Raw genomic sequence first — 18596 nt, 5'->3', positions numbered from 1 at the left:
CCAACATATCAAAATTTCACTCTCATGCCTGATCAGCCTTTTCTGCTCTGAGACAAGACAAGAAATAGCAGCCTACTCATTGCTCCCCACCTTCCTCACATTAATACATGAAACAAACAGAAATGTCATATTTCCATCGTGTTTTCTCCTAAAACTCCTAAAAATCGCATCAGGAGTGGATGAACAAGAGCTTTAGATCTAGTTTATGCATTTTCTTTAGCCAATTTTCTCAACAACAATTTGCAACACATATGGGTTGAAACAAAGCTACTGTAATCTTAACCATTCAACAATGTTGTGCGTAATGTAGACTCACTACATTATCAAATATATATCTATGTGACAAAGGTGAGTGCTCACCCTCCAGAGTGGTGAAGTTGAGCTGCACAAACAGCCCAGCCTGTTTGTTGGTGTTCCCCCTGCTGATGTTGACGATGACCGAGTCACAGTGGCTGATGTTAACAGCTCCAGCTGTGGGGACCCCTCCAGCACCAGAACCCACAGGTCCTCCCTCTGCTCCACTACTTCCATTGTTAATGGCAACCGTGATGGCGAGATTGTCATCCAATCCGGAAATGGGAATCTGGGTGCCATTTTCAGTGCGGAACTCCATGGATGCCACCTCGGTAGAGACGGTGTAGTTTGCCACGTAGTTGAAGGGGAAGGGGTTAGAGTCCACCTGGTGAGGAAAAGAAATGAAGGAGGGTGGAGAAAAATGACATCTGTTGAGATGAGGCCAAAACAGAGAAGGCTAAAAGACTTTAAATACAAGACTACTTTTTTATCCCTGTGTGTGCTGATCAGAGACTTTGGCACTAACAGTTGTCGAGCTGCCAGCTTCTTTGACAGAGATCTAAAGAGACACTTTAAAAGGACATTTTTTGTTTTACAGCGTAATTTCCATCTTTTAAGTGTGAAAGTGGGATTTATTAATCTAATAAAAATATTGGAAGTATTTCATCCCTGCTTGTCAGCTGCTGATTGCTGCGCTGAGAGCCCAATCTTCAGTGTGTAGAACACTTTCAATTCTGAGGTAGTAATGCTGCTGCATAAGCAATTTGACAGTTTTCTGATGGTACCTGAAACAACAGCTGCATGATGCTGTTTCCTGCAGCAGCTCTGCCAAGACTGTTGTTGAAAGCTCGGGGGATGGAGAACCTCTGGCACTCTGGGAAAGGGATGACAAGAAAGAGACGATAATAATCAGAATCAGGATCAGAAATATTTTGTTGTGAGGGGAAACTGCTTGCTACAGTTGCTCCCATTCAAAAGTCTTAGAAAATATGCAGAAAAATGAAAACTGTATTGAAGCAAGAAATATATTCTTTTATTTCTATCTATCTATCTATCTATCTATCTATCTATCTATCTATCTATCTATCTATCTATCTATCTATAGATCTATATATATATTTTAATACTAATGTCACCTACAGAAACATAACTCTCATCAAATCACAAGACGCTCACTATGCTATCCTACCTGGACTATTGTTGCCATGGTAACAGAGCAGGCTCTGGGGATCGGCCAGTTTCCCTGTGGCGGCGATCTCAGCTCCCCTCAGCACGAGCGGCTCCTCGTTGAGCACGCGGGCATGCATAAGGATCAGCATGAGGACGGAGGACAGGCTGTAAGCCTTGGCAGCCACTTGCAGGTGCGGTTCCAGGTGTGGTTCCATTGAGGAGGGGGAGGGGTCTAACTGGGGGCCTCCTTGCTCCTCAACAGAATAGCTAAGAGTGGAGTTGAGGGGGGGTGATGAGGAATCCACGTAGGGAGGCTGCAGGTAGGACTGTGATGCTGACTGGCTGACCTGATGGATCAGATCACCTGGATGGAAGGAGAGGACACCAGATGAATCAGTTGATGAAAATTTTACCTTTTACCCTAAATATATGTTTGGTCAAAATGAATTATATAATCTCGTCAAGAATGACACACTTATGGTCTCTTACGATTTCAGAGCGAGTACTCTAAGCGATCTGGTTATATGCAACAGCAGTGAGCATTATCCTCCACTTAGCAATACACATGCATTATTAAATGACTTGTTGCTAGCCCCACTGATCTGAACGATGGAGGCGGTCATGCAGAGAGGCAGCAAATGCACTTTCGTACCCATGATGTTCAGGATGTTGTCAGCTATCTCAGTGGGGGTGACGGTGCCCTGTTTGGTGTCACTTTGCAGTATCTCAAGCATGGACTCCAGCTTGTTCAGAGTGCTGTTCTGACACTCCTCACAAATGAACTCCCGACTCACCGCCTGGGAAAAAAAACCCCACTTAATTGATTAATTGTTTACTTGAACAAACTTTTCTTTCTTTGCCTATTTTAATTGCCTTTCTTTCTCCCTATTCGTCCCTCTCTCCTCCCTCTCATCCTGCTCACCGTGCACTGAGCCAAAGCGGCGGAGGTCTGCTGGATGTCGCTAACAGTGGTGAGATCGAGAGCTGTCAGCGCTCTAGTGATGTTGCTGCGGACTCTGACTCGATGACTCCGCTCATCTAGGGAGACCCGCACTGTCTCCCTGGTCTGCTCATACTGGAAGAAGGTAAAGACAGGCACACATATATTTAACGTATTATCAGTGGATGATGATTGAACCGATAGATGTATTAATCAATGTTTAGTGGCTGGGCCTACCTCATTTAGGACTGTTATAAGAGCCAGCGATAACTCTCTGACCCTCTGGGAGTCTCCCTGCTCCAACAGCTTTTTGAGTTTGCTGTCCGTCAGCTCAGACAACCAGTGGGGGAGGCTCTTGTACTCCGGGGGCTGATGTGGCAGCACAACCTCAATAGACCTGGACACAAAGCACAAAGCGCTGTTATTGAATATGGTCTTTCTAACTTCATTTATGTGGTCTTGGGTTTGCATCACTTAACTGCATGTGAGTGTAAGGACAGCATTGTGGTTCAGACAAGAAAGGGACAAGAATAATCAGTAAGATTTTACATATGTGATGTTCTTTTTTGGATCCAGAGTCAGACGAATTCATGAATATTTCTCAGTCATGGCTCTAAGGATAGCAGTGTTGGTTTATTGGTTTATCGCTTTGATCCAGACTGAAATAGCTCAACTATTGTATGACTTGCAGGACAATTTTATATTACTACCAGATGGGTTCACACATTTTCATTTAAAGATATTTGTCCTGATGGATACATTTGATTCCCTTTGTTGATCACCTGACTTTACCTCTATCATCATCATGAGGTTAAAATTTATGGTTTTGAGTGAAACATCTCGACAATGTGTAATGTCATGAATTTTAATACGAGCGATTCACTTTTCATTTTGGCATGCAACTAAGATCTCTGACATGCTTCACAACATCAACATCATCATCAATGCTACAGCCTCACAGAACATGCATAAAAAGACTTTAAGCCTTTGTAGTCAGCAGTGAATGGACACTCCAGATTTCATCCTAGAAGCTCATCTTAAAAAGCAGTGAAATATTCTCTCTACTGCTATCATAGGCTATTGGGCTGTTACTTTACAATCAAGGTAAGATGAACTCGCATCAATAGCATTATGAGGCACGTCAAACCTCGGTGCTCGGACTCCGACCTCGTTTCGAATTTGATGAGTCAAATGAGGACCCAGCAACAATAGCTGCCTTTCTTCAGCCGTGGTAAGGAAAGCGTAGGGAGGGACAGTGAAAGGTAGGCCTGCTTTGACTGCTTTGAAATCTCTCATCAGTAATGACACGATGCGGCTATTGTGAAAACTGATCCCATTTCTCTAATACTGAGGTAATATTCTCTCCTCCTTGACATGCTCCTAACATAATATTAGCTATGTAAAGACAGAGACAGAGTTTTTGTTTTGGGTTTGACGCGCTGCACGTGTCTATATGTGCGGGCAGATGTGCATGTGTTGGCCATCACCACGTAGCTAACTTTTAATAACGGACCAGTGTGGAGGATTTAGTGGTGTCTAGCATCTCCTTACTGTGGCTGCTAAAAAAAGTCATTTTTTGCTCAAACATTGTGGTCCAGTATGGCGCACTGCTAAAAACATAATTATGAATTCTATATTCAATTATGCAAATCTATCCTAAACTCCACAGACACAAGGCACAAAACTGTTAGTAACTACGGGGCTAAAACTTTATGAATCTCTGTGGTCAAATAAAGCCTTTTTAGTTTGATGGGAAGATCAGAAGTCAACGAAAGAACAAAAACCTTGGAGATGAAGGGGATTTGTTGAACCACTCAAAAAAACTTTAATAAAGTACAAGCTTAGCTGGCTGGAGTGGCTTGGGATATACACACAAATAAAACAGAGGACTACATCTTCTTTAATTGGCCTCACTGCTTCTTAACTGAACTAAACAATTGAGTAAAGTGTAGTTACTTGTTGAGCGCAGTAATGGCTGCTCCCTGGTGGTCCTCCACTGTGATGGATACAGCTACGCGGTGTTGGGCTGAGCTGAAGCCTGGGGGCAGGAAGGCAGAGTGCTCTGGACTACTGCCTTTGTACACACAAAAGTCCTCGCAGTAGTCCTCTCTGCAGCGCATCACCAGTAGACTGTAAAGCAAAGGAGTCTCTGATACCCCGAGGTCACTGTAACCTAGAGGGAAGAAAATGCGAAAGGCAAAGTGGGCAAACAAGAGAGGACAGCGACCTTTGTGAGTACTGGAGAGAGAAACTTGCGGGATTCATTTGACAAAATCCCTATTTGTGATTCAGAGGTGTGATAGCGAGATGATGGCTTCCTTGTTCCTACCTGAGCAGCTGAAGTGCACCTGGTCCAGGAGACTGCGTATCCTCCAGACTTCACTGTCTCCGTCCCCATATTCCACTCCTCCTTCCCCTCCCCCTGTCAGGTGACACTCCCCGCCAGCCGGGGGCATATTGTGGTGCAGAGTAATGGAGGCGACGCCCTCGCCATCAAGGCTGCTATCGGTGACGTGCAGGGTAAAGATGTAGGCGTCTCTGTGGCGCAGGACGCCCTGGCGCAGCACGAGGTTCATGCCCTCGCTTCCGGTGGTGGTGGAGGAGAAGTTGAGGACCAGAGTCTCGTTCTGCAGCGTCATGGCACTCCAGCGCTGAGAGACAGAGGGAGAAAGATGTACAAGTCAACTTCATTTGATTTAATAATTTATTATAAAAGAGATTACTAAATTAAATGAGCATCAATTAGCCACCCTAAAAGCTCTCATTAAAATCATTGTATTACATTTGTGTTGATGTTGGTCTTACTGTGTTCGCTTTAATACAACCAAACAGTGCCAATAATGATTCATGGGGTTGTCCTGAACCCAGGCTAAACTGACAGCCTAATGCTTTTAGTGTTTTTTTTTCAAGGGTAGGGGCTTGAGAAAGGGGTACTTAGGTTGAAGATGAGAGGCACATAATGGGCTCAAACAGCTTTGAAGTGATTAGAAGATTGATACCCCTCTTGCAGAAGAATCGCGTCCACTCATCTGACTCTCGGCAAGAAATTGAATAAGCTTAAATCTCAAAATGTTAAGATATAAGAAAAGGTTGTTACTATTGGTCCTGACTTTTATCCCTGCTATGAAGCTGCACATTTAGGTTCAACATTTGACTTTTCCTCAGTTTTCTATTTATATCAAGAAACCTTTTTTGTTCTCCAATTAAGAAAATTAAGAAGGTCAGACATACATTATGTTATTTTTTTGGAGTTGCTAAGGAATAAAACCACACTTTTTTGGGTTCATTGTTCTTATCCAACAAAAGAAAATGTAGGTGACCTGTTTCTCCAGTGTGGGCCTCTCTTTATTAGCTGCCAGGAGAGTTTAACATTTTTGTTATTACCATGATGAAGCCCCCCCCCCACCCCACCCCACCCCAAGAACATTTCCCACTTAAAGCAACATTATGTAGAAATTGGCATTTTGTGCAGATTCTGGGTGTGACACCACAGCTGTAAATGCGAATCCCAGGTAACAATTTGTCAGATGTAATGTAGGTGATAACTACAAAAAAACTCATTACATCATAACAATGTTGTGCGTTGAAAACTTGTAGTAAACATGTATGTGACGCTGTGATCTGACCCTCTCCCTGAGGTTACATAGTGCAGACACAAGCGATGGAGAACATTCAGGTTCCCAGAGCTCGGCTTGTAATTAAGTGAAGATATCTGCTTAGTGTATCCCTCACAATTCAAAGTAGTCTATTATGAAGCGCTCTGTAAACTGTGTTTGAAAAATGCTTTATAAATTAGTAGAACTGTATTGACTCTTGATGGAAACTGCACTTCTGCCAGCTGTTTTTGATTCCAGATGATGCTGTATGTTCATGTGGGGACGATGTGTCGTCAAATGCGAGTACCAAATTCAACACTACCCCAAACTGATGTACAGTGTGATTATAAAAAAGGGACCTAGGTTAAAGTTCAGCTGAGCGCAGTCAGCTGGCATTTGCATCTTGACGCCCGGTGACACAACAAGTGTTTTGTCTTTCAGATTGTTTCCCTGTGTTACTGAGGACCAAACATATTGTCTATGGCTCCAGTTGTGCAATGACCTCATCCTCACACCCACACACTGCTGCCTGCATCCCAAATCCCAGTGACAGTCTGAATAGAGGAGAGAGGGAGAGAGGTGGAGCAGGAAGGAAAGGATCTGGAAATGTTGATTTCACTGTCCCATTTGTGGTGCACTGACCTCATTTTGCTGCGAGACAGAGAACTAGATTTTGTGCACTTTTACAGTCGTGTCGGTCTGCCAGTGTGTGCCATATGTGTGTTTGTGAGAGAGAGCGTGTCGGTGTATGTGTGTTTACCCCGCGGTGAAAGCCCTGGCAGTTGGTGCAGGTTCCTCTGAGGTAGACGTACGAGTTCTGGCTGACCTCGTAGATGGACTGGGCCTTACAGGACACACACTCGAGATACACCATGGGAATATGGCCGCTCTGGACAAGCACCTGTCACACACACATACATATAAGTGCTGTCAAATGTTAGCAATTCAGGCGGTGGACAGGATCATTCCAGTAAGGAAACTGAACCCAACCACCTAATTACAAAAACCATACACATTAATTGATCCTTGTGTGTGTCTTTCCTGCTAGAGAAACAAAATGTGCTCTCCTCCAGTTTTCAACTCCTTCAGCTCCTAAATCCTACTGCATTTTGTTGGTTACTATGTGTTGTATTTCATTTAATCAAAAAGAGTAAAGGCGTAGCGTGTTTGTCGGCAGCAGCTTATGCAATCTAAATAAAAGAAACCGTAACAAAACAGTTTTACTATTTATTTCTATTTCTTCTCTATCAACTCCATTATCTCCTTCAATTGTGTTAGTACCCAAGGCCAGGAACGAGTAAGAAATGTGTTCAAGAGTGTTCCTTCCAACTTTTCTCTCAGATGTTTTTCTTTCATTGCATTCTACCAGAGCATTGTTTCACTCTTTGTGGTTGGACTGAGTGTACTTCTTTTTATTAGCACTGCTACACAGCTCTATGTGTGTGTGTGCATGTTGTTTACTGTATGTGTAACTGTGTAAAAGACAACCATCTAAATAAAATCTCTCCACATATAAAACAGCAGATGCATATGGTGAATGTGTCATCATCAGATCCAAACAGAAGCAAAAATATTGAATCCAACAACTCATTTTCATCATAACACACATGCAGCCAAAGTCAAAACAAACGCAAACACTGCTTGAACGTCATCTCTGCGCTCCACCAAGAGCAGTCCTTCGCACTCTGCTTAGATTTTCTTCCTGATTGCTACTCTATGTGTCACAAATAACAGAGAGAGCCGCTCTTCTGACAGCAGTTTCCTCTAGCAGTCCAAGGACTGGGTACCAAATCACTTCCAATACGCTTGAGATGTTATGGTACAGTCAGTCTCGATAGATGGCACATAACACTGTCCTCTGTTGATCAAGATGTAAGGGCTCGCAGCTGCATTGTCTGATTAACAGTAATTATGATGAAGAACTGACTAGACAGATAAATTGGTCAGATTGATATATTAGCTTATATTATCTGCATATGTGATGTCGGCCAATAAGTAATGACAAGTTTTGCACAGAAGTGTATAAGTAGGTTTGAGGTTAGTATCTCCATTTGTAGAAAGAATGTTTTTCATTTTATGTGTTTAGATACATTAAGATAAAATACAATTTTATTAATCCAGAGGGAAAATGTTTGTGCCAGAGACTGCTACAAATTTCACAGTGCTATAGGAAAATAGTAAAAACCAGTAAAAACCAGTGGGTTCCCTGGGTAAGGGTCACACAAAATATGACTATTGACTGATGGGTATCATTTTCAAATATTTCCACTGATACATTAATCAACATCAGTATTAGGTTCAAAATTCAAAGAAGTAAAAGACCAAATGACTCATTTGTGCAGCAGAACAATGAATGTTTTTCTTCTGTAAATCCCATTTATCATCCTGTGAGCTCTCAGATTAATCTTGTTGAGAAACTGCCAACAGACAGCAAGCATACATATCAATATGTGGAGGTGAATGTGTGCACTTACGGTCTGTGTGGTAGACTCTGGCGCCATGCCGTCTTTGCTGATGGTGAGTTTGAAAGTGTATTCAACGCCCGCCTCCAGCTCTGAGCCGGAGATTCCCAGTACGGGACCGCTGGAGCCCAGACCGAAGTTCAGACTGGAGCAGTGCTCTGGGCCCTGTAAGCAGAAATTGGGCCATCATTTTTGCAGCATTGTGTTAAGAAAACGGTAACTTTGACATAAAACGAGCAGAAGGTTTGATATGTAACAGCAGTGCTTGTATTCACACAGTAATACAGCCTTCAACAAACCTGATTTGACTATTTCAACTTCAGTTCTTAGTAACATTGGAACAAAGTCATTGTTAGACCATTTCTAACTGATGCTGATAGATGCTGATGTTTGTCTTTATTTAAAGCCCCTCTGCAATTCTCTCTTTAGTGGATTACAGGAAACATCTATAAGAGAACCACAGCAATTTCAGCCAAAAGAGAACAAACCACTGTGCTACTCATGGATATTCATGGGCTGAGTGCATCTTCCAGAACTGATTTTAAGCTTTAAATAACAAAGCACCTTCATAAATTGCATACACATGATTACTTGCATTTTATGTTCTTTAAAGAACAGCTTCCCTGTAAGCTTCCCAGCTTAGTTGACAAAATAAAAAGACATAAACAATTGTTAGTGATTTGCATTAATCAGTAGCAGTGTTATGAAAATGGAGGGAATTCAGCTAGAAACTGTAACAAAACAGCTTTGCTATTCAGTTCTATTTCTTCTCTATCAGCTCCATCATCTCCTTCAATTGTGTTAGTACCCAAGGCCAGGAACGTGTAAGAAATGTGTTCAATGTGTTCACTTTTCACTCAGATTTTTTTTCTTTCATTACATTCTACCCGAGCGTTGTTTCACTCTTTCTGGTTAGACTGAGTGTACTTTCTTTTTATCAGCACTGCTACACAGCTGTATGTATGTGTGTGTGTGTGTGTGTGTGTGTGTGTGTTGTGTGTGCATGTTGTTTACTGTATGTGTATGTGTGTAACTGTCAGGGTGGGGAGCAGAGCACCAGCTGTGGAATGCTTAGTTTATCTCTCAAAAGTTACATAACCCTTTAAATGCCTGTCTGCTTAGATGTACAGTACACACACACACACACACACGCACGCAGGTGCACGCACGCACGCACGCACGCACGCACGCACGCACGCACACACACACACACACACACACACACACACACACACACACACACATTCCTGCAGTACACACCCATCCTATTGGGTCTGATATTGTGGTCTTTAACTGCAGAATGTGTTCCCACCCAGCTGAGGAAGTGGTGAGTGTGAAAAACACTAAATGAATCGGTAACAACACACACACACAAGCAGGCACACACACACACACACACACACACAAAAGCGTACACCCGACAGTACACAAACCCACTCTCAAACACTCCTGATCTGAGTTCTCGTCCTCACATCGACGCTGCCAAGCCTCTGTAAGACACTTAGAGTACTCACGACCAGATGATCATTATGTCATTTTTCCTTAGTCTACTTTTCAAAATTGGGTCTGTCCTCCAAACTCTTATGAATGTCTTATGAATTCATCATTAAGAAAGGGCCACTAAAATCCTTATGAGTTGAGCCTGGTTTGACAGTACGGCACTTTTTTATTTCTATCATCGAGCCAAATATTGAAAATTTGGAGAGTGACGATCCTGTCTGACTGCAGGAGCAAGAGAAAACTCTGTTCCCTCCTGAGTCTCCCTCACTTGAAGACATTTAAAAAACACCATTCTCATTCCCTGTGTACTTGATGCATATGGACATTCTAATTTGCTATAATAATAAAATAATAATAATATGAGTATTTTACATCAGAATATATATTAGGAGAAGACCATTTCTAAGCTATGGTGCAATGTATGAAACCTGAGCAGTTGTTAGTCCTTCTTGTGTTATTTCACCGTCTGGTTGTCTATATTGAACAACCCCTCTTTTTTACTTTGTAAACTCCATTTATTTGAGTGGCTCGAATAAAATTTTACAATCCAGATGAGGCCATGAATGTATATTCATAAGTGTGTGTCGTAGTGTTGTGTGAATCATGTTGCAAACTCTAGAAGCATCACTAAGTGAGCAACAGACACTGCCAATTCCAACCTGTTAAAACTCTCTACATTCACTTGTCTCCTGAGCCCCTCACACACCACCTTCCAGATGATTAATGCCAATAATAATCCAGCAATAGACAATTCATATAATTCTAAAGCCCTAAACCTGGAAATTATGTAGTTTTATTCATTTTGCTCTTTGAATAGGCTGTTTTTCCACCAAAGAACTTGATTTTGTCCATTTTACATGCACAGTCACTGTAAATAAAGAAAAGAAGAACTATGCTGAGATTTTGCCCCGTTACTCTCTGAGATCTCTCTATGATTTTCTTAGATAAACAAGCGTTTTCATTTTAAGCAATATCGTTTTCTAATTTGAAACTGGACCATGTAAGACTATATGATGTGGACCCATTGTCTGGCAGTTACAGTCCAGGTCATTTGCAGGCTTATTTTTGCATTAAAAAATGTAGGCGTGAAAAATAAAGAAAATATTCAGTGTGTTTAATCTCTCGAGATTAATACCAGACGCACTTGGAACGTGTCTGACAGCTTGGGGCTTTGCATTTACTTTGGGCTAGTTAAGTAAGTTAAGTTAGCTTGGGCTTGAATTTTACATACATTTTCAGGAATAAGAACAGGTTAACCAGAAAAGGCTAATCCGCCTCTTTTTTTAAGTTATGACGCATGGGATCGACTCTTGTTTCAAGTCGGCTCTTACCTTGGAAGTGCTTTGACACCTCCAGTGGTAGTGGAGTAGTGACTGGTTGTCTGGGTCCATGTTGGGGTCGTAGGACTGCTCGGCACTGAGCTGCAGGTCCTGTGTCCTCGACCACACCCTGTAGGTGCCCCCCTCTATGATGGGCATCAACCTGGCAGGATAAATGAGTTAATACTAACATTAAAAAAGAAGAAAAGGAACATTTTACATTCAACTTAACCTCAAGGAGTTATCACAATTTTTTCTTTCACATTTAGATTTCTTCTGATTTAATTTGAAACAAAGTTCTTCCCATTTTGTCATCGTCCAACCAATTTACGATGATAAATCCAAATTCTTGTTTGTTTCATGGATGGACTGATTTCTGTTTTTCTTCTTTGTTTTCTCATGTATCGGTAAATGTGACCCTGCTTGCTAGTGGAAATATATGTTTTACCCTCAATCCATACGTGTACAACAGAGACACACACTGTAACATGTCTGATCAAAACCTCTGTATGTTCACTGATGTGCAGCCCAGAGAAGCATAATTTTTGATTTTACCCAAAGCACATGCTTCCTTACAAGCTTGAGAGGAATGTGTGGCAGATCTACAACTGACTGAATTTACCCATAGTTTGGGACATGTTGAGTATCAGCACCAGAGTAGTGGACTATTTGGTGGTTTATTTGACTTCACCATCTAAAAAGTGAATGTTTTCTGGTTTCTATAACCTTCTGTGACAGTGAACAATAAATGTTTGGTTGTGGACAAGACAGGAAATTTGAAGAAATTTTATAATCAAAAAATTCATCAAAAAATAAAATAATCATTAGTTAAAACTCAGATTCTATATACACTTTTTCACCATGAACCAAGGACAACATTAGTATCCAAGGCAAGTAAAAAGTGTTTGAAAAATGAGTGGGTAAAATTATATTTCTCCTCTGACCTGGCAGCCATGACACTGAGGTGCAGACAGGCAGCTTTCCTCAGCGGCACGTCTTCATATGACAGAGAAAACACTAAGGTGTAGTTCCCCGCTGCCAGAGCCATCTTCGGCAGTGAAAGCTGCAGACGCTGCACATCCACCTCCACCGGCAGGCGAATGACGGGGACAAGCTCAGATTGAGTCCGCGCAGACAGAATATGTTGGTCTTTGTCAACATCACAAGAGGGTGCCGCCAGTATCTGCCAGAGGTACTGAGCTCCGTAGCACACACAGCCTTTCAGGTCCACATTGGCCTCCACCAAAGCGGGCTGGGAACGCCAGATTGACATGCGGGGGGCTTGAACCACCTGCACTTCTGGCTCCTCACACTCTAACACACTGATGTTTACCTCCTCCTGGGCCAACACCCAGCTCACAAGGTTACTGCAGTTCACCTGGCAGGAAGAAAAACAAGTCAGTGATATAACAAAATATGGCTTCTGTCCAATTTATTTCTCTCATATTTTAGAAGTCAACAAATAAATAATGAGTACATGAGTACATGCAATAATGCAGTTCAAAGAAACGTACTTGGACCCGGTAGTGTCCTGGCTGTCTGTACTCATAGCCCACAGTTGTGGTGTTGGTGTGAACCGGAGTAGAACCATCATCAAAGTCCCACAAGCACTCCACAGCATTAGATCTGGGTGTGACACGTGCCTTCAGTGTGACTGTCTTGTTGATGAAAGTGTCCTGAGGTGCTGCATACAGGACGGCGTCTATCAGCAGGTTCTGCACCAGGATATGCTTGGTTATGTTCTGAGGATGTAGCGTGTTGATGGCCTTCAGGTAAATGGTCAATACACCTGCTTCTTCTGGTGTGTAGTACACCTGGAGGAGAAAGATCAGCTCAGTTCAAACCAACCATTCGTGCAGCTTAAACTATATCGTTGATATTTATGTCACAATTTTTAAATTAGAACTAAATATTGATGTGATCTGACCTCTTTGCCTATGATTGATGCCTGGTGGTGGTGGTGCAGATCGAAGGTCCACAGAAAACGAACAGGCTTGCCCGTCACGATGTTGGCCACAAACCCTCTCTTTACACCGACAGGTATGGCTGCACAGCTTCCCAGGATGGAAAGTCCACGGACCGGCTCCATCACCTCAACCTGGAGGTGCCGTCTCTTGGAATTCACCTGGATTTTCATATCGAAACAAATAAAAAACACACGTATTGTATTACATTGACTGCATTATCTTGCTGTATCCAACATCAGATAATCAAAATGTACCTGTATGTGAAATGTTTGTGATGAACTTTTTTAATCATTCTAATGCCTATATGTTCCTGTAGGAAATGTGCATTATGATGCTTTATTCTCAGTATCTTCAGTTCAGAGCCATGGGTGCGGGAGTCAGCGGCAGAAAAATAGCAACTTACAGGGGAGACAATTATTAAGAGCAAAATCCCATCACTGCTCAAGCATTTCCAAGCTACCTAGAGCTAAGAATTACAGACCATCAACGCCTTTATCATCACATTGACAAAATTAAATACATAAACGATAGCAAAAAATAAATGGAGTTTACGGAATTCCTTTCAGCAATCGATATACATTGCCACTTTGTTTACTTTATCAGCTGGTTATATTAACTATGGTGATGACAGGATTGTTTCATTTCATTTTCATTCATTTTCATAAATGCTTGTGCAGTAAAAAAAAAAAAAAAAAAGATTAGATTTTTTTAAAAATCAAGCATTTTCCAAGAATTATTTTCAAATTCAGGCATTTTCCAAATTTCCCAGACCTGCACACACCTTACAAGCACTGTGTTGGTTGCGCATTATGTCCTTAAATTCAATTCTGTTCATAATCATGTGATCACCTCTCTGTAAAGATCAGCATCCAGAGAATCAGAGTTACTTACAATAATAGTATGTTTTTTAGCATGAATGCCAAGAACAGTGTCATTAGTTTCAGCACTGTCAGCAAATGTGTTAATGCAACCATATGTCAGACCTTCGGTGTTGCACATGTGTGAATGGCAAAAATAGAAAATAATGTATGTACTTGTAAATGGTACAAAAAGCTTTCCTTGTTAGACTTCTGACATGGCTGAGATGGTTTTCATTTTAAAACATTATCTTATATATCATATTCATAAAAACCAACCAGCCAAACCATTTATATTTATTGTCTGTAGGATGTATTCAACCCATCGTGTTTGACTTTACCTGGTTGTGAGCGGTGAGATTCACCATGTATGTATCCACTCTGCTGAATGTGTGGATGTAGGTTTGGTTGGGTTGAGGGATGACGGTGGCATCGCCGCTGATGCTGAGGATGAGACTGACGTCTGAGCCCGCTGCCATAGAAATAGTGAACTCCACTTTCTCACCGACTGCTGCAAGTTTCTTACTTGCCCTCAGCTCCAACCCCTGAATTTTGTCCTGAACAAAGAACTCTCTGGAAACAACTTGCTCGCTGACATCATTGACAGCTTTCAGAGTAATATTGGCTGTTTTTGGCTCATGAAAAATCAGGGATGTTTTCCTTCCTGTTTCTGTTCTTCCGTCCAACAGCCATGTCCACGTCAGGTTGGTTCCTGTCTGTACCTCACCCTGGAGCCACATGATCGCACCTGTGGCGACGTAATTCTGCTCTGTCACATTGGTAGCTGTGAATCTCAGACTGGAAATGATTTCTTGGACGCTGACATTCTCTGACACAACCTCTGAGCTAACTTCATTGAATATCTCCACAGTAACTAGCTTTAGGCCAGGACTGATGAAAGTGTGAGTCTTCCAGGGTTTGTCCCACTGCAGAGTGTCCCCGTTCACAGACCAGCGGTACTGCAGGTCTGAGCCTTCACCGGTCAGTACTGTCAGGTTAGTTGAAGCGTTGACTGCGACTGGATTGCTGCTGACCTGCAGGTACACCACTCCGACAGGTTCTAGGAAGTGGATGGTTCTGTTGACTGACAAGTGGCCCAGGAGGTTGGCTGCCTGGAGAGAGATGTCACACGGGCCTGGTGTTGAGAAATTCACCTCCACTGTCTTGGCACTTATGTTGAAGCTCGAGCTGACGGGGTCCAGCTCTCGAATGAGGTTCCAAGTAAATGTCATGTTGGTTCCTTCCTTTAAGGCTGCGTGAAGGTGGAGTACGCGGTTTGTAGCGAAGCAGCAACCGTTCAATCCTGTGCCTCCTCCGATCTCCTCCTCTGCTACAATCTGCAGCCCCTCCAGCTCACGTTGGACAAACAGGAAGATGCTCGCTTGTGCCGTTCCCACGTCATTCTCTGCTGTCACAATGATGTTGAAGGTGCCAACAGAGCGGAAGGTGTAAAACATGGTGTGTGTCCCTGGGATTGGGGTGCAACGATCACATAAAATCCAAGAGAACCGGACGCCATCACCCTTCTCCATGTGGGCCTCAAAATGGACTGAGGCATTGAGAGGGACATTTATCAAGCTGGCGTTCACAGTTAACCCGCTGATGGGTGCAAGCACTGCGACAGGTAAAACTGTGTGATTCCTGCTAACTGTGTTGGCTGCTGTCAACGTAATATTGTAGTTTCCAGATATGTTGTAGGTGTGGAGGACATTTGGTCCTTTATGCAAAATCCCATCTCCAAAGTTCCAGATGTAAGTGACGTTGGAAGCCAAGGAAGATGTAGTGAAAGCGTACGGTGCTCTCAGGGTCAGGTTGTTGTGCTTAGTGCCATTATGTTGAATGACAGTTGGTCCAACAGGCATCAGAACCTCAATCACAACACTGGTATTACTGGTGGAGATGTTATTGAAGACGATGACTGTCACCATGTAATGACCTGGGTTTTTATACTTTGTCACGACATTTCCAAAACCACTGGTGAGTACAGGGTCATCTTCTCTACCAAAGTCCCACTGATAGCTGTAGTTAAATTCCGGTTCAGCTCTGACCTGAAACCTGATCTCCTCCCCGACTGCGTAGTGTGACCTCTCAAGTGTCAGGCTGATGTTGGTCAAAGCAGGCTGCACACACACCCAGTTGAAAAAGTAGGCCTTGGTGGCCTTGTTGACCCCACTGGAAAGACACAGAGAGAGATAGTAGTTCCCACTTGTCAGGTACGTGTGTGAGATGTCGGGTTTGCCGTGGCGTGTCTCGTTGCGGCCTCCGTCCCCGAAGCTCCATTCATAAATATGAGCCGATGCATTACCGGACACCCAGGCTTGAAAGTTGATGGGGGTCCGCTCTTGGACACACCCGGAAGGCTCCATCCTCACAACTTGAAAGACAAACACCTGCACTTGTAGGATTGTCCAGCCAGAGCTCACAGCATTTGAGGCGGTCACGTTCACTGTGTAGTTGCCATCTTTCTTATAGATGTGTGACACATTACGTTCTGATGTCGTGTGGGTGATCCCATCGCCCATGGAGAATGTCCATGTGATGTTATTACCTGATGCAAGGCGTGCCCATACTGTAGTAGGGCTGTTAAGTTCTGTGGGAGAGGAGCTCTCCGCTCTTAAATCTTCAATCTCCTCATATACAAACATCTCGGCACAGACCTCCGTAGAGCTGATGGTGTTATTGACCGATACACAGACATTAAAGACGCCATACTCTACAAATGTGTGTGCCACGCGGCGTCCTTGCAGTGGGGCAGAACCATCTCCAAAGTGCCAGTCATAGTGAATGCCATAGGGTGAGGGCAGAGGGTGAGCCTCAAAATCAGCAGTTTTGCCTGCGAGGAGGAGTCTCGGCTCTGTTTGTATATCAACACGAGTGAGGATGCTGTAGACACTCATGTTGATGCTCTGACTGATGTTCTCATACCGATTGGACACCGACACCAGCGCCGTGTATATTCCTGTAGCGACAGGGGCAAGAAGGGGACAGGAAGGAAAGAGAGATGAAATTAGTCATTACTTCCATTTTAACCTGAAGTCAACTGAAAAAAAGTCAAACTAGATTGGTAATGTACATTTCTCCAAACCACAGATATGTTCTAATTGTACACCTCTTTATATCGCAACTTCAGGTTTAAGTATGTTCCATTTCCATTGGCTTAAAATACCTGCACATCTTCTTTATATCCAGTGCTTTCACACTAACAAATGCCAGAACACCATCTAAAGCAATGGTCTCTCCCTTGGCAGCTGTCTCGCCCAGCTATAACATCTTCTGACATCTATCAACTCATACATGCAATGTAAACGTGTGACAATTACAAATTTTAACATATCCGTGATTTGCAGAAATCTACAGTCCCAACGTTTTATCTGCCGACTGGGCCGGTACAATATGTTATTACTGCTGATGCTGCTCAAGATACCTGGCTGAGAGTAGATATAGGTGACGTTGTTGCTTAGGAGGACCTGATTGGGCGACTCTGGGCAGATGAGGGAGGGATCGTAGGGAGGCTTGTTTTCAAACTCCTTATATCCGCCGTCACCAAAAGACCATCTGCATCATAACAGAGACATTGTAAAACCATTACAAGAGGAATTCATGGGAAATACAGGCAGCTTAAAAGAACAGATGCAGTGATAAATATGATAACCGTGATAACCTACACCCACACACACACAAACACACAGGCGCTCTCACAGACACACACACACACACACACACACGCGCGCGCTGGAAAGTGGAAATCTTCTCTGACGAGGCGATAGAGGGTTTGGACGAGGAGAAGTGGAAACTCAAAACTCAGGAAGCCTCTCTGGACTGAGAATGTTGACAGTGGAGGGAAACTAAGTGAAAGAGTGCTCCATAGTTGGGAGGGTGGGAATGTGAAAGAGGGAGGGAGAAAAAAAGGAGTAAAAGAGAAAGAGTGGAAGAAAAAGGAAAAAAAGTACAGGGGAAACAGCCGAGCAAAGGGGAAAATTCTTGTCAGCAATCTGCTCTAACCACACGGTTATAAATCCAAGGCCCTGCATGGTATGACTGCTGCAGTTCTATTATGGCGCACAGGAAGACAAAAACAGAAAACAGCACACAGAAAGATAGAGGAGGAGAAAGAAGGAGAAGTCAAACACAAACAGATGTTGTGTGTTTTCACCCAGCCTTAAAAACAAAAGGGAAGAGGAGACATGGAGAGAAAATGACACAGTTTTTGGTTTATCTTTTGGTTTCAAAATCCACCACAGAAGATATTTATCTATCTATCCACCCCTCTGTTCGTACCGGAAGGTGGCAGCCACCGACATGTCGACGAGCACAGAGGTGGTGAGAGTCTGAGTGGAGCCCTGAGGGACCACATCTGGCACACCCTTCACCGTGAGGTTGGCCATGGCCTGCAGCCGGTCCACGGTCACGTTGAAATGCTCTGTGAGGGTGCTGACGTGGTTCATGGCCGTCACCTGGAAGAGATGCCACATGGCCAAGTAAGACAGTTAA

The 18596-nt window shown here is 43.1% G+C and overlaps 1 protein-coding gene across 1 annotated transcript in view; it reads right to left on the bottom strand.

Annotated features, from left to right (window-relative positions):
• pkd1a (polycystic kidney disease 1a) overlaps positions 1–18596 on the bottom strand; it is a 73587-nt gene that overhangs the window by 17853 nt on the left and 37138 nt on the right. Inside the window, exons 17-33 of the mRNA XM_037106930.1 lie at positions 18384–18559; positions 17530–17660; positions 14447–17064; positions 13209–13406; positions 12796–13095; positions 12226–12659; positions 11294–11444; positions 8475–8627; positions 6761–6901; positions 4734–5055; positions 4361–4577; positions 2642–2801; positions 2387–2539; positions 2117–2261; positions 1484–1828; positions 1080–1168; positions 361–679 (exon numbers count right to left, since the gene is read on the bottom strand). Of these exons, the coding sequence (XP_036962825.1) occupies positions 361–679; positions 1080–1168; positions 1484–1828; positions 2117–2261; positions 2387–2539; positions 2642–2801; positions 4361–4577; positions 4734–5055; positions 6761–6901; positions 8475–8627; positions 11294–11444; positions 12226–12659; positions 12796–13095; positions 13209–13406; positions 14447–17064; positions 17530–17660; positions 18384–18559 (6052 nt within the window). The remainder of the gene's footprint in view (positions 1–360; positions 680–1079; positions 1169–1483; positions 1829–2116; positions 2262–2386; positions 2540–2641; positions 2802–4360; positions 4578–4733; positions 5056–6760; positions 6902–8474; positions 8628–11293; positions 11445–12225; positions 12660–12795; positions 13096–13208; positions 13407–14446; positions 17065–17529; positions 17661–18383; positions 18560–18596) is intronic.

Source organism: Acanthopagrus latus, chromosome 1, assembly GCF_904848185.1.
Source record: "Acanthopagrus latus isolate v.2019 chromosome 1, fAcaLat1.1, whole genome shotgun sequence".
NCBI classification, from domain to species: Eukaryota; Metazoa; Chordata; class Actinopteri; order Spariformes; family Sparidae; genus Acanthopagrus; species Acanthopagrus latus.
Note: the sequence above shows the minus strand (reverse complement) of the source record. Positions and strands in the feature narration are given on the sequence as shown.